This window comes from Euleptes europaea, chromosome 1 (assembly GCF_029931775.1).
Source record: "Euleptes europaea isolate rEulEur1 chromosome 1, rEulEur1.hap1, whole genome shotgun sequence".
Lineage (NCBI taxonomy): Eukaryota > Metazoa > Chordata > Lepidosauria > Squamata > Sphaerodactylidae > Euleptes > Euleptes europaea.
Genome location: NC_079312.1, coordinates 63,272,862 through 63,288,017, shown reverse-complemented (window position 1 = coordinate 63,288,017; position 15,156 = coordinate 63,272,862). Strand labels below are relative to the sequence as shown.

Below are 15,156 nucleotides of genomic sequence, written 5' to 3'. Positions count from 1 at the left end.
GAGTGGGGAAACCAACCCATTGCAAGCCACCAGAGCCACGTTTTCAGAAATTGTACCGAACCACATTCTGTCTTCAGGGTCAAGGAGTCTCCCACATACACTGTGAAATCCAATTCTCTAGGAAAAACTTCTTAATAGTTCAAAGATGAGTCTCTCTGCTCATTGCAATGAACCCAGAATATTTATGCAGTTCAAGTCCTTGGTGGCTTGCTTAGCCTTTGCCCAATTGCATTGGGAATATTTCTAAATAAACATAACGGCAAGAAGTAACAAGCGCAGTAAATCAATGGAAATGCTCTGAGACCAGAGAGCGTTGTCAATATACAGAAAGCACAGCTTGGCTCCAGTTTTAATGGGCTTGCAATCATGTCACATGCGAAACCAGAGCAGAGTTAACATTACTCCTGTTTGATTAGTCCTCCAATTTGTACTTTTTAAAAGAAAAAGCCTTTTGTGGAGAATGGCTAAGTGTTGGCTAATTCCATTCTGCGATCCACTTCAATTTTACTAAAGGTCTGACTGGGAAAAGACTGAAGGTTTCCTACTTCATGGTTCCCCTGCTAAATATTGTTCTTTTATGAATACAGCACTAACTGAAATGAGAGAAGGAATCTGCCTGCCTTAGTCATATAAAATGCAAGGTTTAAGGGGGTTGGGGGAGTAGCAAAACACATCATTCATACTAATTCCCACAATACTTACTATTACCTGATCAATCCTATCTATTCAATGGTGTCCAATAACAAAACTTCAAATTAAAGCTTTGTAATGAGCAATTACGCTACTATCGGAGCTGGATTTAGCATTCAGTACATCTTCCATCTTATTTGTAACATTTTGCTCTCACATGAATCTCTGCGAGACTTTTTAAATGGACTTTTAAAAAAAGTTTGAACTAAACCAACATTACCACAGCTTTTTCCCTTCCAAATTTCTTAGCACTATCAAAACTTTGCAGCTTTTACTTTACTTTGCAGCTGTAACATCCCATTTTTACCCAAAAGTACAAAGAGATCTGTGACAGCATGCCGAGTGACCTAAGAAAAACAGTCTAGTGCCATGAGAATTAGAAAACCTCTTTATAATTCTTACACACAGGACATTGGCAACAAGGGAAGTTGGTGTTTCCTCTTCTGCTCTGATGGTTTTGCCAAATTAGGAGTAAAAAAAGCAAAACTCTGCTCCATCCCTCCCCCCTAAAATGTCTCCATCCTGCACCTCAGTATGACTGATCATCTCATAGACCCAACTATTCAGTTAACAATTTTCCATTTTTAAGCTGTGTTAACTTCAAAAAGAACTGTGACTAGCCAAAGGTCACCCAGTGTAGGAGTAGGCAAACCAACCCGGTTCACCAGATTAGAGTCTGCTGTTCATGTGGAGGAGTGGGGAATCAAACCCAGTTCTCCAGATTAGAGTCCACCACTCTCAACCACTACACCTAGATGATAAAAAAATACTATACGATCCAACTAAAACATATGTTTGACTTAAAACTAGAATGGAATGGGAAGAGATCATTACTTACATCTCTTACAAAAACAATATTTTATACAAGATCTCCCTTTAACATTTGTTTTGCATTCAACAAGCCATATGGAATTATGCACAAAGTATCTCAAATAACACCTTCAATAGGCAACTTCCAACGTTATTTAGGGAAAGATCAAGCCCTGCACCTTGAGCCTCATTAATTGTTATTGGTAGCTACCAAGAAGTAGGGGCTTTTCACCTACAACAACACCTTCATGCAAGTCCCTCTCCAGGACAGCTCACCAAAATGTTCTCATTTTTTTAATCAGTTTAATGTTGTTGTTGTTGACACTTAAGGCTTTAGGGATGGCTGGTTGAATTCATTTAGCTCTATGACGTTTGTATGTGATTTTTTAAAAAAGATTGTTACTTCTGGCTCTTCTATTGTAATGTTTTTAAAAATCATTTTAATGTTTACATATATTATACAACTGTACTGAATAGCAGCTTTAGGGCCCCTTTGGGACTCCGGCAAGTTATAAAATATTAAGAATAAGTACTTTTGAATCATCCATGTTGTATGTAATTTAGGGCAAGTGTACCAAGCAATTAGCTGTGGATTGCCAAGGGAATGCAACGTCATGGTTTTAATTCAGGCATATTATCTTGTAAGGATCTTACCTCTCTCAGTTCCTGGGCAACAGAATTCAAGCGTTCATTTTCAGACTGGGTGTTGGCAAGAACGTTACGCAGCTGTTTCAGCTCAGTCTGCAGCTCCATGACTTTTTTCATGTAGTACTCTTCTTTTGTGGCAGATTCCTGAATCAAGGTCTCTTCCCTGCTCTCCCCATCTGCTGCAACTTTCTTATGGTTGGTATGAGCCTGCCCAAAAGCCTGCCAAAAAAGTAAGAATGCAGATCTTTAATGCAGAAATTTCCACTAAAGATTAATTTAACGGCATAAATGTGCACGGGTGCCCAGATTGACTGCCACATCGACATTCCAACACATAAAGCAGAAGCCAACAAAATGCTTTCTATTAATTATGCAAGATGACACTGCATGTTCTGTTTCTTTTCTACTGTGATTCTCTTTGAAGGAAAAATACAACACAATGTAGCCCTTTGAGTAAAAGCGAGTTTAAATTTTTAAAGCAAGAAAAACACACTTGTTATCGCCAACATTTTCTGTACTATGAAAACTCTTAAAATTCTAGCCTGTACGCAGCCTTGAAGGGTTAGGTTCCATTATCAATAGCAATGCAGCTATGTACTCAACATTTTTTTAAAAAAATTGAGCCAACTCTATCCTATTCATAACCCATGGGTGTTCGTTTTATTTTGCTGTTTGCTGTTCTTCCTCCCAGTTACTAGCAGTTCCATGGTACCCCAGAAATGAAAAAAGGTACTTTCCAGTACCCCTCTGGGCAGCACTGGCCACTTACAATTAGCTCTTCGAGCAGTTAGCTTCTTTGGGCAACAGATGTTCATAAAAGCAAAGAGTTTTACATAGGCCTCTGCTTGTGACGATCAACCTGACAGATGGACAAGTCAATTAGATTAATGAATGCTATCTCTGAGCTACAAGAAGTTCACTGCAGACTTGTCCCTTTCCAAGATGGGTTTGCTTCTTACAAATGAACCAACATGTTCAACATGCCACTTTTTATAAAGGCATGTTTTCACAGAAAGAAAGACTGCTAATACTAAGGTTACACTTTCTAATCAGGTCAAGGGCAAAACTCACATCTCTTCTTCCTTTCAACGAAACTCCTTGTTTAATCATCTACCAAGTTTCCATTCACCATTTATGTTATATCCTTTGACCATATCTGTCATCGCAGAAGAAAATTTATTTCCAACATTCAAGTAGTAGGCCTAAGGATTTCATTACTTTGACATATTAGATAAGGAGACATTTGCTGATGTGGTAAATTATGGAAAAAGCAGGACTGAAACAAATGATGGGACATGTCTGTTCCACCTTGTATTCATGGCACCCACTTATCGCTCCTATCACATCAAATCTGATTTCAGATAAGCAAATCAGAGAAACCAGAGACAAACACCCATTGAGTATATTCTGGCCAGGTTCACAGTGCAGTCCTAAGGGAAATTAAAAAACGTCACATTTCAGGCAGAAAGTAAAACACCATCTGCGAAATTCAAATGAATTTCAACTCCACAAAGCTGCTTAGAGCCTAATACCCAAGATCTCAATAACTGTTAAAGAGATAGCAAAACCCATATAAGCTCCTCCTCACATGCCATAGATATACACTAGGTGCCAAATAATGCATATTAGTTGTCTAAAACAACAAAAAATATTCCTTCATGGACAACCTTTATTATTCACAATATAAACCTTCAAAGCTATTTAATACCAAGGAAGACCTTTTGGTTCGTCTTGCTTAGTATCGTAGCGTCTCAGGAAGAAAACACCACCTACTACCTGACATCCTTTAATAGGAGGAGCCAGGGACTGAACCTGGGATGTTCTGCGTACAGAGCATGCGCTCGACCTAGTCAGCCATGCTGCATGGCTCAATATTGAGAATAACGTTCCAATTTTCACTAAAAGTAAAATCAGAAAAGTAACTTATTCAGCACCACAAGAATTTCTTCTCTGTAGTTTGTAGACAGAGACATTTAGGCCTACTATATGGTCAGCATGCCAGTATTCTGGGTGCAGAGGAGTTAGCATACCACAGCCTACATATATAATGCAAACTGGTTTTGAAACTCAGTGGAGTGTCAAATGACACACATCCCCCTGCCCCCAGTATAAAGAGTTTATCACAGAGACACACACTCAAAGCACACACATCAGAGCAAGATTTAAGTCATACTCAGCATATAAATTAAGCCTCAGTATTGAAACATAAATTAAGCCTTACTGTTGATACAGGATGATCTTGACAGGCTGGAGAAATGGGCTAGAACTAATAAAATGCACTTCAACAAAGACAAATGTACAGTTCTGCATTTAGGTAGGAAAAATCAAATGCATAATTATAGGATGGGAGAGACTTGTTTCAGCAGTAGTGTGTGTGAAAAGGATCTTGGGGTATTAGTAGACCAAACAGTGAACATGAGTCAGCAGTGTGATGCTGTAACTAAAAAGGCAAATGCAGTCTTGGGCTGCATCAACAGAAGTATAGTGTCCAGATCACGTGAAGTGATGGTATCGCTTTACTCTGTTCTGGTAAGACCTCAACAAGAGTACTGTGTTCACTTTTGGGAACCACAATTTAAGAAAGATGTAGACAAGCTGGAACGTGTCCAGAGAAGGGCAACAAAGATGGTGAGGGGTCTGGAGACCAAGTCCTATTAGGAAAGGTTGAAGGAGCTGGGTATGTTTAGCCTGAAGAGGAGGAGACTGAGAGGGGATATGATAACCATGTTCAAGTGTTCAAGTACTTGAAGGGCTGTCATACAGAGGAGGGTGCCGAGTTGTTTTCTGTTGCTCAAGAAGGTCGGACCAGAACCAACGGGTTGAAATTAAATCAAGAGTTTCCGTCTAGACATTAGGAAGAATTTTCTAACAGTTAGAGCGGTTCCTCAGTGGAACAGGCTTCCTCAGGAGGTGGTAAGCTCTCCTACCCTGGAGGTTTTTAAGAAGAGGTTAGATGGCCATCTGTCAGCAATGCTGATTCTGTGACCTTAGGCAGATGATGAAAGGGACGGCATCTTGGCCATCTTCTGGTCACTAGGGGTGTGGAGGGGGGAGTTGTGAATTTCCTGCATTGTGCAGGGGGTTGGACTTGATGGCCCTGGTGGTCCCTTCCAACTCTATGATTCTATGAAACCACAGTATATGCTTGGTGTTATGTGACAGGTCACACCCTTCTCCCCATCACTTCCTCAAGCATCCAAAATGTCTTAGCCTTGTCAGTCATATTTGTGAACCACTATCTGTATAAAAACTGCCCGGAATATTTAACCCATTACCAAAAGACATAGCTGCCTTTGTTATAAAGTCAGCATATACAGCTAAAAATATTTCTAGTCTCCAAGACATCATGCTGTTTGCACCTTTGACTCTCCTTTTACTCTGGTAAATCACATACTTAACATAAGCAGTTTCTTTTCTCATTTGTATTGACTCATTTCAACCTGTTAAGAACTGTTGCCATGACGAGTGAGCTTTTAAAGTCTTTCACCAACCCATTCTCCCTTTTAATTGCATTAGCTGCACGGTCACTCCAAATTCCTTGTGGCAATTTTAAAACAGATCTAATAACTATTATTGCAGGTTCTGATTATTTGGATAATAATGAATTACGGTAGGCAACTTACATTTCCTACAGCATGTTTTATGCAACTGTAGATGTCAACAACTCTGAATGGTGCATCCATATACAAACATACACAGAAGTACTAGTGTTCATCCACATATGAAAATATGTGGTGTGCACTTCATTCCTGCTTGCAAAACAAGTTACATGGGTAGGTTTATAATCTTTTTGTACAAACAAAACTTTGGTCTGGTCTCTTCATCACAATGAGAGTACCGACATTTTCTCTACTGCAGACATGGGCAGCATGGCAGCCCATTTACTACGCTACACGTCCTCTATCCTTTTAGTCCCACCCTGGTACATAGCCAGATGTAGTAGCTACAATAATAAGGAATTGTTGTGACGGAACATTGCCCAACCAATATCACTATTTGGCTGTTTCCCCACATGCATTTTCAGATCATCAGTTACCAAATGATTTAGGCTTTTCCTGACTTTGTGTTGATTTTAAGACATTTTCTGTTTTTTATTATTCTACTGTTTTTAGAATTCTTATTTTTGTAAGATGCCACACAAACAAACATACATGGAAAGGTAGGGTATAAGTATTTTAAATAAATGAATAAAGCCCTGTTGTTAATCTTTGTTTCAGATCAGCACATGTACACATATTTCTTTAATCTTTTAATCAAACTAATGAATTATGAGGCTGATAGCTTTTACACGCAGCAGTGCATTTCAGGTGAGCAAAGTTAACTTGGCATGTAAAGAGCTTGCCAGTTGGGGACCATGGGTTCTCAAACTGTAAAAGCCATGGGAAGTTAGCACAAGGTTAAATATTATATGTGTGTGATGTATTTAACACAGTATAGTAATTAAACAACATTTTAAGCTATTAAATGGGGAGGGGTTGTTCCCAACAATTTGCTTACCTCCTGCTATCTTATTTTAATAAGATTTCTTGCACAACAATTAAAGACTTATTAGGAATACTTTATGTAACCTGCTGTGTGATCTTGTATGTTATTAATGTGTTTCTTGACAAGACAGTGCTCAGATGGAGCCTGCAATATGCAGATCTCTTTCCTCCATTACACTACATGTCAGGAAGAAATCGTTCATGGATTAAACTCAGACTAACTGCCCCAAGTGGATGATGGATTACACATCCTCCCACCTGAACTTGTATTGCTAACATTTGATATGCTAATTCTGCTTCTCTCTATTCCAGAGAAAAATCCTTGCTTTACTAAGAATTATTAGAAACCGACAGGTCCCCCCAATACTACTGAAATTCTTCAAGGTATTCAATACAACAGAAATATTCTTACAAATTAAAGTGGGGGATAATAAACGTTTTACACAGATGGCAGCATGGAGAGCCAGTGTGGTATAGTGGCTAAGAGTGGAGGACTCTAATGTAGAGAACTGGGTTGGTTTCCCCACTCCTCCACATGAAGCCTGCTGGGTGACTTTGGGGTAGTCACAGTTCTTTCACAGAACTCTCTCAGCCCCATTTACCTCACAAGGTGTCTGTTGTGCAGCCCCACCCACCTCACAAGTTGTCTGTTATGGGGAGAGGAAGGGAAGGTGATTGTAAGCCGGTTTGAGACTCCTTAAAGGTAGAGAAAAGTGGGGTATAAAAACCAACTCTTCTTCTTCTTGTCACAATTCAAATTATAAAACAGGTCTTCTAGCTATGTACCCTTAAACACATGGTATGGGGGACATAAATAGCATTCAGATAGTTAACAACAAAGACACTATAAATTCAGAAGACAAGGTTTGGGACAACAAAGTTGTAGAAAACAAGAGATATAATTAATATGTGGGCTTACTGTTTACATGAAATCATTTTCAATGAATCCATATATGATACATATCATGCAGAACCAAACTAAATATTACCTGGAATGCAAAGCCAATCTACAACTCATTCCTGCGTCTCCAAGTAATGCTAATTGAGGCAGACATGAGATATGTTATCATTGTATTCAGGGGCTTCCCTGGAGACAGGGAAATGCAATGGCAACACATCACATGTCTGCTTCAAATAGATTTTACCGGGAGATATGGGGGAAGAGATGTTGATAGGCAGATGCCACAGGTTTCAAGTAACTCTTATTTGCTCCTGAATTGCTTTACATTATAATAATTCAGCTCTTGGATAAGCACTAAATACACCATTCCAATACAGTTAGGATCTCTGTACAAAGGTAAATATCTGCACTCAAAGTTTTCTGAAAGCAACTGTCCCTACTAAGCTTTTAATGAATTCTTTTAATTTATTTATTCAAACGTAAGGCCAAATAGGAAAGGTGAGGACGACAGATGGCTTGGCTGGGAACAAGAGAAAGCCAGAGTTGCAAGGCTTTGGCAGTAGCACATAGCCTGGCCAGAGAGAGCTGGAAACCGAAAGCAAAAGTTAAGGATTTCCCAAGTACACATACAGGTGCATCTACCTTGCTAGCCATCACATTTTATCCTAATAACAACTCCGTGAGGCTGCAATAAACCTTCATGACTGAGTTGGGCCTACATTTTGTTTTGAAGCAAGATTTTAGCTCTGAGGGACAGATGAAATAAAACTATGCCAACATTTGTTTATGCAAATTATGGTTTGGATCCCACAGAAGATTCCCATTGACAGAGGGATTTCCATCAGCACAGCAGACCTTCTTTGGTTTCCCCTCCTACTGTAACCCCAAATGCTGTTCCTGGGGGGTAAGGGCCTCCAAGAACAGCACAAGGAGGGAGTCAGAGGTATTCAGTGGGAGGGGGGAAATCAGCAAATATCTTTTGTTCATGGAAATCCTCTGTGGGATCCAATCCAATAAATTTTTAATTTAATTTAGGCTGCCATATTTGGCTCACAGCAGTTATGATGCATTTTAAATATCAGTATCTCATCAACATTATATTAATCAGTAGGTGTTAACAATATACGTCAGCTGATCAATTCACTCAAAAAGGAATCAATTTTTTTTTGCTCACACACAAGAGCATAACAAATTTTATCATACTAGTAGCATCTAATCTTTCCTGGATTTCAAATTCTAAGAGTATTTGCTTTTAGGAAGGATTACAGTGAATTTTGGAGAACTATCTTGTTTATAATCAGGGCAGTAAGTAATATGAAGGCATGAAGCACCCAATGGAAAAATCAGTTTGATGGAAACTCTTTATGAAGCAGAAATCACATAGGCCAAACATGGTGAAATTTCAAAAGCCAAATGAAGGTTTGGACAAAACCTTTCAGAGATTAGGGATTCTACAGTTTGCAAACATACTCTCAAAAACAACTGAATTTAATTGTGAAAAATAGGTAATTAATTCATATGCTGTTTATTTGACTACAAATCAACACACTTCAAAAATTCCAAAAGACATTCAGCCATAATAAGTAACAGGCTTCCTATAATGCTAGATTTTAAGGCGAGGCATGGCACAACAACAAAGGATTGCAATCCTTCCCACAAGCAGTTTCAAGAAGGCTTCAGCCACATGTTTCTTCAGAACAGAGGCCTGCTACAAGCAGCCCATCAAGGCATTTCCGCGCCTTTCCTAACACCAGGATTCAGCCTCCTTGGTGGCTACAGGCTCCTTCCCATTGGTGGGAGAAAAATGCTCTTTATTAAAAACAAAACCAAGAACAGAAACAAAACCAAGAACGGCAGTTAAATGGGAGTATGAAAACAAGGTGCCCACTGGCAAGAGTCTAGGCCTTTTTCATAGTCGCTTGTCAAAATTCAGTCAATGGTTCAGGCTGAGGCTTGGAAAATCATGGAAGTTTTCTTCTCTCTGAGAACCCATCCTTACCTTAAGCATCCTACCTTTCAGGTTGACTTCCTTGTTTTTAGACCCAGGAAGACTACAGCCTTCATCCCCTGGTATCTGGCTGAAATGGTAGTAAGGGTGGCAGGTATTCCTGGAGTGTGAGGTCTCACACTTGTGCTCTTTTGGTTTGTCTTGACCAAATGTCACCCTTAACAAGGGCCTTGGCTTTAAGATTCTTTGAGACCCAAACTGGACACATAGGAAAGTCACTCTTGAACAAAGCACTCAGGAACTGATAAGCCACTTTATTCATGAGGTGAAAAGAACATTTCCCTCAATGACTTTTTAACATTCAGACATACTATTGGATATTGGGATTGGGGACAAACAAAGTTTCACATCCACATGCAAGCAAAAAAATGTTTCTGACAAATGGGGGATGTATTGACCAAAACAGAGCTGGTCGAGGTAGCTGTCCAAACTTCTAGAATACAGACAATAAAAACACAGGTTCCAGCTCACATATAGCAGTCTTTGGATCTCAAATGGCAATGGGGCAGGTAGATGGTGATTCATCCAAAACCACCCACTGTGCTTTACTACCTGGATATCAAACTGGGTCAACCTCTCTCTCAGCTTAACCAGTGAAACAGAATGTTGTCAGTGTACTAAAGTTATTTACACTTCATTTGATCTAATCAAATGCTTGGTTTCCCAATGCATTTGTTCCAGAAATCATTGCATGTTATTGCTTCCATTAAATTTAATTGGAAAGGAACCATTATTTCTGGTATTCTATTCCCACGATATATTAACTGTTTTATTATGTGTATTCTTGTTTCCCCAATAACAAGTTTGTGGCCGCAGAGCAGAGAGTGGTACAGGCACTTTGAAAGTCCTGAAACAAAAGACTGGATCCCGCCCCCCCAGCAAACCTCCACTGTCCCCAAATAACAAAGCCATTCAGGCAGAAAACTAGGTGGGGAAAGAAACAAGATAAATTGTCCAGGAAGAATGTGTTATAAAAATAGTCAATACACATGAATAGTGCTAATTTCAGTCTCTAGAACTGTCAAACAACACCAAAACCAAACCTAAAACCACCACCCCATCCCACCTCAGTGCAGAACATGAGTAGCAGTATTTGCTCTGAAGATTTTTTTTTTAAATGGCTACATAAAAATAATCTTCTCTAGGGTGCAAGAATGCCAACAATGTGACAGTCACTGCTATGGAATCCATTTTGAAAGGGCATTGTTCTTCCTGCACTAAACCTGTGCATTTATATTATGGTGACAAATTAACTTGCATTACAAATCAAAAGCTTTGGATGTCTCCAGTGTATAGAAGAACATCTGTTAAACTGGGTTGTGAAATCTGAATGCATTTTGAAACCCACGAAACCGCCTTATACTAAGTCTGACTTCTGATCCATCCAGTGAGGTACTGTACATTCTTATTAGCAGAAGAGGTCTCTCACAGCAGCACTGCTCCTGGAGATGCCAGTGATAAACCTGGGTCCTTTTGTATGGAGGTCCTCTACCACTTATCTATAGCCCCTATTCAGAAGCAACTACATGTGACAGCAGAAAGACAGAATAGAAGGAATAGCTTAGAATGCTACCCTCTGTCATTTACAGAAGGGAAAAAAGAAAGTAATATATCACCCTCCAAAAGCCAGAAGCAAAGGCTTGAAGTGTAGAAAAAGTGGGATTCCCTCTGACTGCAACATAAAAGGACTGGTTATAACATTAGGTCACTCGGACTTACTATGTTTTTTTTGGCAGTGCTCCAGACCCAAATACAGCCTACTCCAGACGGTCAGACTGGTGCTAAATTTAATCCCCTGGTGGTTTTGTGTGATATGGACATCTGTCCACCAGCAACTTCCCTGCAGCCATCAATTTTGCTCAGATGGGCTACTAGCCATCCAACAACTAATAATTACTTTTGGTCACTACTGACCAAGGACAAGCAGATCTGTACAGAATTAACAAATCACTCTTCTGAGCCATCCTGCTCTGCTTATTATTAGTACAATAAGACTCTTGTCACAGAGTCAAGCACAGACATCTGTATAATTCAAAGCTGGTGTAAGGAAATATTGTCATCCTTTATAACAGTTGCCAGAAGGTTATTTTGCACTAGCATTGTGCAGGGGATTCAGTGAGCCCTTTCCGTAACTGCCTTGGGAAGTACTATAGGAGGGACTGCCCAGCTTCAGCACACATGCCAAACAGCAACACACCCAACCATTTTGTTTAGCTTGGTTCTCCGCCCAAGCAACCAAGGTGAGTCCCTGAGGCATGAGCAATGCCACTGCAGCCAGCATTGTGGAATAAGGCAATGGGCATGACTTATGGCTATCATTGCCTCCTTAACTCATGTCACTGGAAATGCCACTGCTGCTTGGCCTACTCTCTGTGTTTCTGGACAAGTTCCTGCTTCCCCTCCCTTTTTCATTTGCCAGCATACACTCAGGCTTGAGAGCCAGCATGGTGTAGTGGTTAAGAGCAGTGGACTCTAATATGGAGAACCAGGTTTGATTCCCCACTCCTACACATGAAGCCAGCTGGGTGGCCTTGGGCTAGTCACAGTTCTCTTTGAGCTCTCTCTGTCTCACCTACCTCACAAGGTGTCTGTTGTGGGGAGAGGAAGGGAATGAGATTGTAAGTCAGTTTGATTTTCCTTAAAAGGTAGAGTAAATCGGCATACAAAAACCAACTTCTTCTTATAAAGGTTGCCTACCCCGTACTACAACACAGAGTTGTAGTAATTCCCTAACACCACTGTATCTGTAGGGAGACAGAATACTAATTCCCAGCCTAGATCCCCCAACTATTGATTCTGCATTTCTTTTCTCTAAAACATCGACAGCAACACTGCTATTTGCACTTGCAACTTTCATTTGTATGCTTTATCTTGCACACAAAACTATACTTTTGCACAGTACTTTGCCTTCTCACTCACCCTACACCGCTCTGATTACAGCAACAGAATATAGCTCTTCACTAAAAAAAAAATACATCAAGTAGCTGTTGACAAAACTGTTTCTCACGCATTAAGCAATTAAAATAAAAACCAAAAATAAAAATGTATTTTGATCCACCAGATGATTTTCAGCAATGCCCCCTGAACCGGGAACACCTTGAAGGCATTACAGTTTCCCTGCTTGGAATGTTTCCAAGCACTCTCCCACTCCCCCACGACAATTATTTCCTAAATGACCGAACAATAGGCATTCTGTTAAGGCAAACAGTACAAGGCTACACTGTGAGCACCTCTTGGGCGAGAAGTTTTTTTGCCAGTGCAGTCCCACAGACGACACGTGACCTGGCTTGCACTACCAACAGATTTGCCAGCAAATGGGTCAGGCTGTCATGCATAATTCATAGGAGCCGCCACATGATTTGTTAAAGTTAAACCAGACACTGCTGGCTGAGTAGACCTGAGCTGTTACAAAGTAGGAGCTCCCAAATTCTACTGCCTTACTAGGTACAGCAGATCTACCCAGAAAGACAAATAATAATACAGCTATCCTAGATCCTGTGACACACTTAAGGCCCAGACCCAACCCATTCAGTGTAAGATTTCTGACTTCTATAGAGCTACAAAGCAGAAGACATTTAATTTGAATAAATGGAGTTGTCCCCTGACCCATTTTTGGAGAGACTCTATAAGATAGGTCCTGCTTAAATTCAAGGATCTGATTGTCTACCTAGAAGGCTACATTTCCCTACTTGGCTCTCTGGACGGGTCAGGTACTTCTCTGCAGTATACCTGCTTACTGCTTGTGATCAGGATTCTTCTGACAGATCTAGGAATGGTTGGTGGAAGAATGCTCAGGATGGTCATCTTCACAAAGGGTAGGACTAACCAACTTTTTGGCCCTTTCTAACTCTATGATGAAAGCATTTTGTGGCTTCACCCTCATGGAATGCTGCAGGCGTAATCCCACAGTCAACCAGACATGTGATCTTCATGGGCCCTGACAGGGAAAGTATCCTAGTGAGCATTTATACATAAGTGGATGAAAAAAGTCACTCTGCTCCACTCCATGACTACTACATATGTTTCAAACCACATAGATTTTCAAATGGTTAAAAGCGATGGACACTAATCTGGAGAACCGGGTTCGATTCCCCACTCCTTCCACATAAAGCCTGCTGGGTGACCTTGGGCCAGTCATAGTTCACTCTGCCCATGCAGAGGCAGGCAATGGCAAACCACCTCTGAAACCTCTCTTGCCTTGAAAACCCTACAGGGTTGCCATAAATCATCTGTGACTTGATGGCACTTTCCACCACACAAAGTCTGTTAATTTAATCTGGGGAATATGTGCTACCGTGGAGGAACACCAGATTCAACAAAGGACATATTTTTCTAATGCTGCCAGGAGAAGCTTTTGATACGGCTGCAAAGATACTAGTTTGATCCACTCGTTTGTAAGAGGTATTTGTATGTTGTGAACTCATCTAAAGCACGCACACAGTTTCTATGTACTTAACTGCAAGTACAACTAAAAGCTATTTTTAGATCATTATACCACATCCATTGTACCAAATAAAGAACGCTTCTCTGAATTTACAACTCAGAAACAAATGGTGAAATGAAAAACCAGCAACTAATCCAGACATATTTAGCCAATAAAATGGGCCAGCAATTTAATTTGAGATTTTTTTTACTAAACCTGTAAAAATTAAACCTATATGTACAATTCATCCCCCCAATAATCTGAAACTGGGGCATTTACCACAGGAAGATAATGATTTTACACACACACACATACACACACACACTTCATTTTGAGACAGGTGGTTCCCGTTTTATACACTTTTGTTTCCAACACCTGTAACCTTGTCCCCTGAAACATTTGTTACCTCATGCTGAAAAGAAGGCCTGAGACTCACACACAGAGAGGATGATACAGCTACGGGGTCAAAGACTGGTCAGTAGCGTGATGAAACAGAGCTCTATAAACTGAAGTCTAATCTGTGGCTGGCACAGGCCAGTACAGAAGAAAAGTCATCCCATGCTGTTAAATCAGGCTTTAGTGCAGGGGTGGGGAACCTTTTTCCTGCCAAGGGCCATTTGCCCATTTGTAACATCATTCAGGGGCAATACCAGGTGTAGATCTCCTGGTGGTGGGGGGAAGAGGCTAGGGTTGCCAGGTCTCCAGCCACCACCTGGAGGGTGGTAGAGTCCCTGTCTTTGGAGGTCTGGATGGCCATCTGTTGGGAGTGCTTTGATTGTGGGATTCTGCATGGCGGGGGGAGGTTTGGGGTCACTGGGGATGTGGGGGGAGGTAGTTGTTAATTTCCTGCATTGTGCAGGGGGTTGGACTAGATGACCCTGGTAGTCCCTTCCAACTCTATGAGTATATGAACCCTAGGAGACGCTATGCAGAGGAGGGAGAGAGGGAAGGAAGGAAGGAAAGGGAGGGAGGCTTCCCACACACACACATGAACACACGTGATCGGGGGAAGCCTTCTTGGCTTCTCTCCCCTCCCCACTTTCACACATGCTTCTCCCCCTCCCCACTTTCACACACAAACATGCCATTGGGGGAAGCCTTCTCAGCTTCTCCCCCCTCTCCACTTTCACCCACGCACTCACTCACACACGCTTCCCACCCCTTCCCCATTTTCAAACACACACAAGCGACT

At 40.8% G+C, this 15,156-nt stretch overlaps 1 protein-coding gene across 2 annotated transcripts in view; it reads right to left on the bottom strand.

The window, feature by feature from the left end:
• The window catches only part of BICD2 (BICD cargo adaptor 2), a 98,024-nt gene that overhangs the window by 36,688 nt on the left and 46,180 nt on the right, over positions 1-15,156 (bottom strand). For both annotated transcript variants that reach the window (XM_056853295.1, XM_056853287.1), the window contains exon 2: positions 2,155-2,367. In XM_056853295.1, the coding sequence (XP_056709273.1) occupies positions 2,155-2,367 (213 nt within the window). The remainder of the gene's footprint in view (positions 1-2,154; positions 2,368-15,156) is intronic.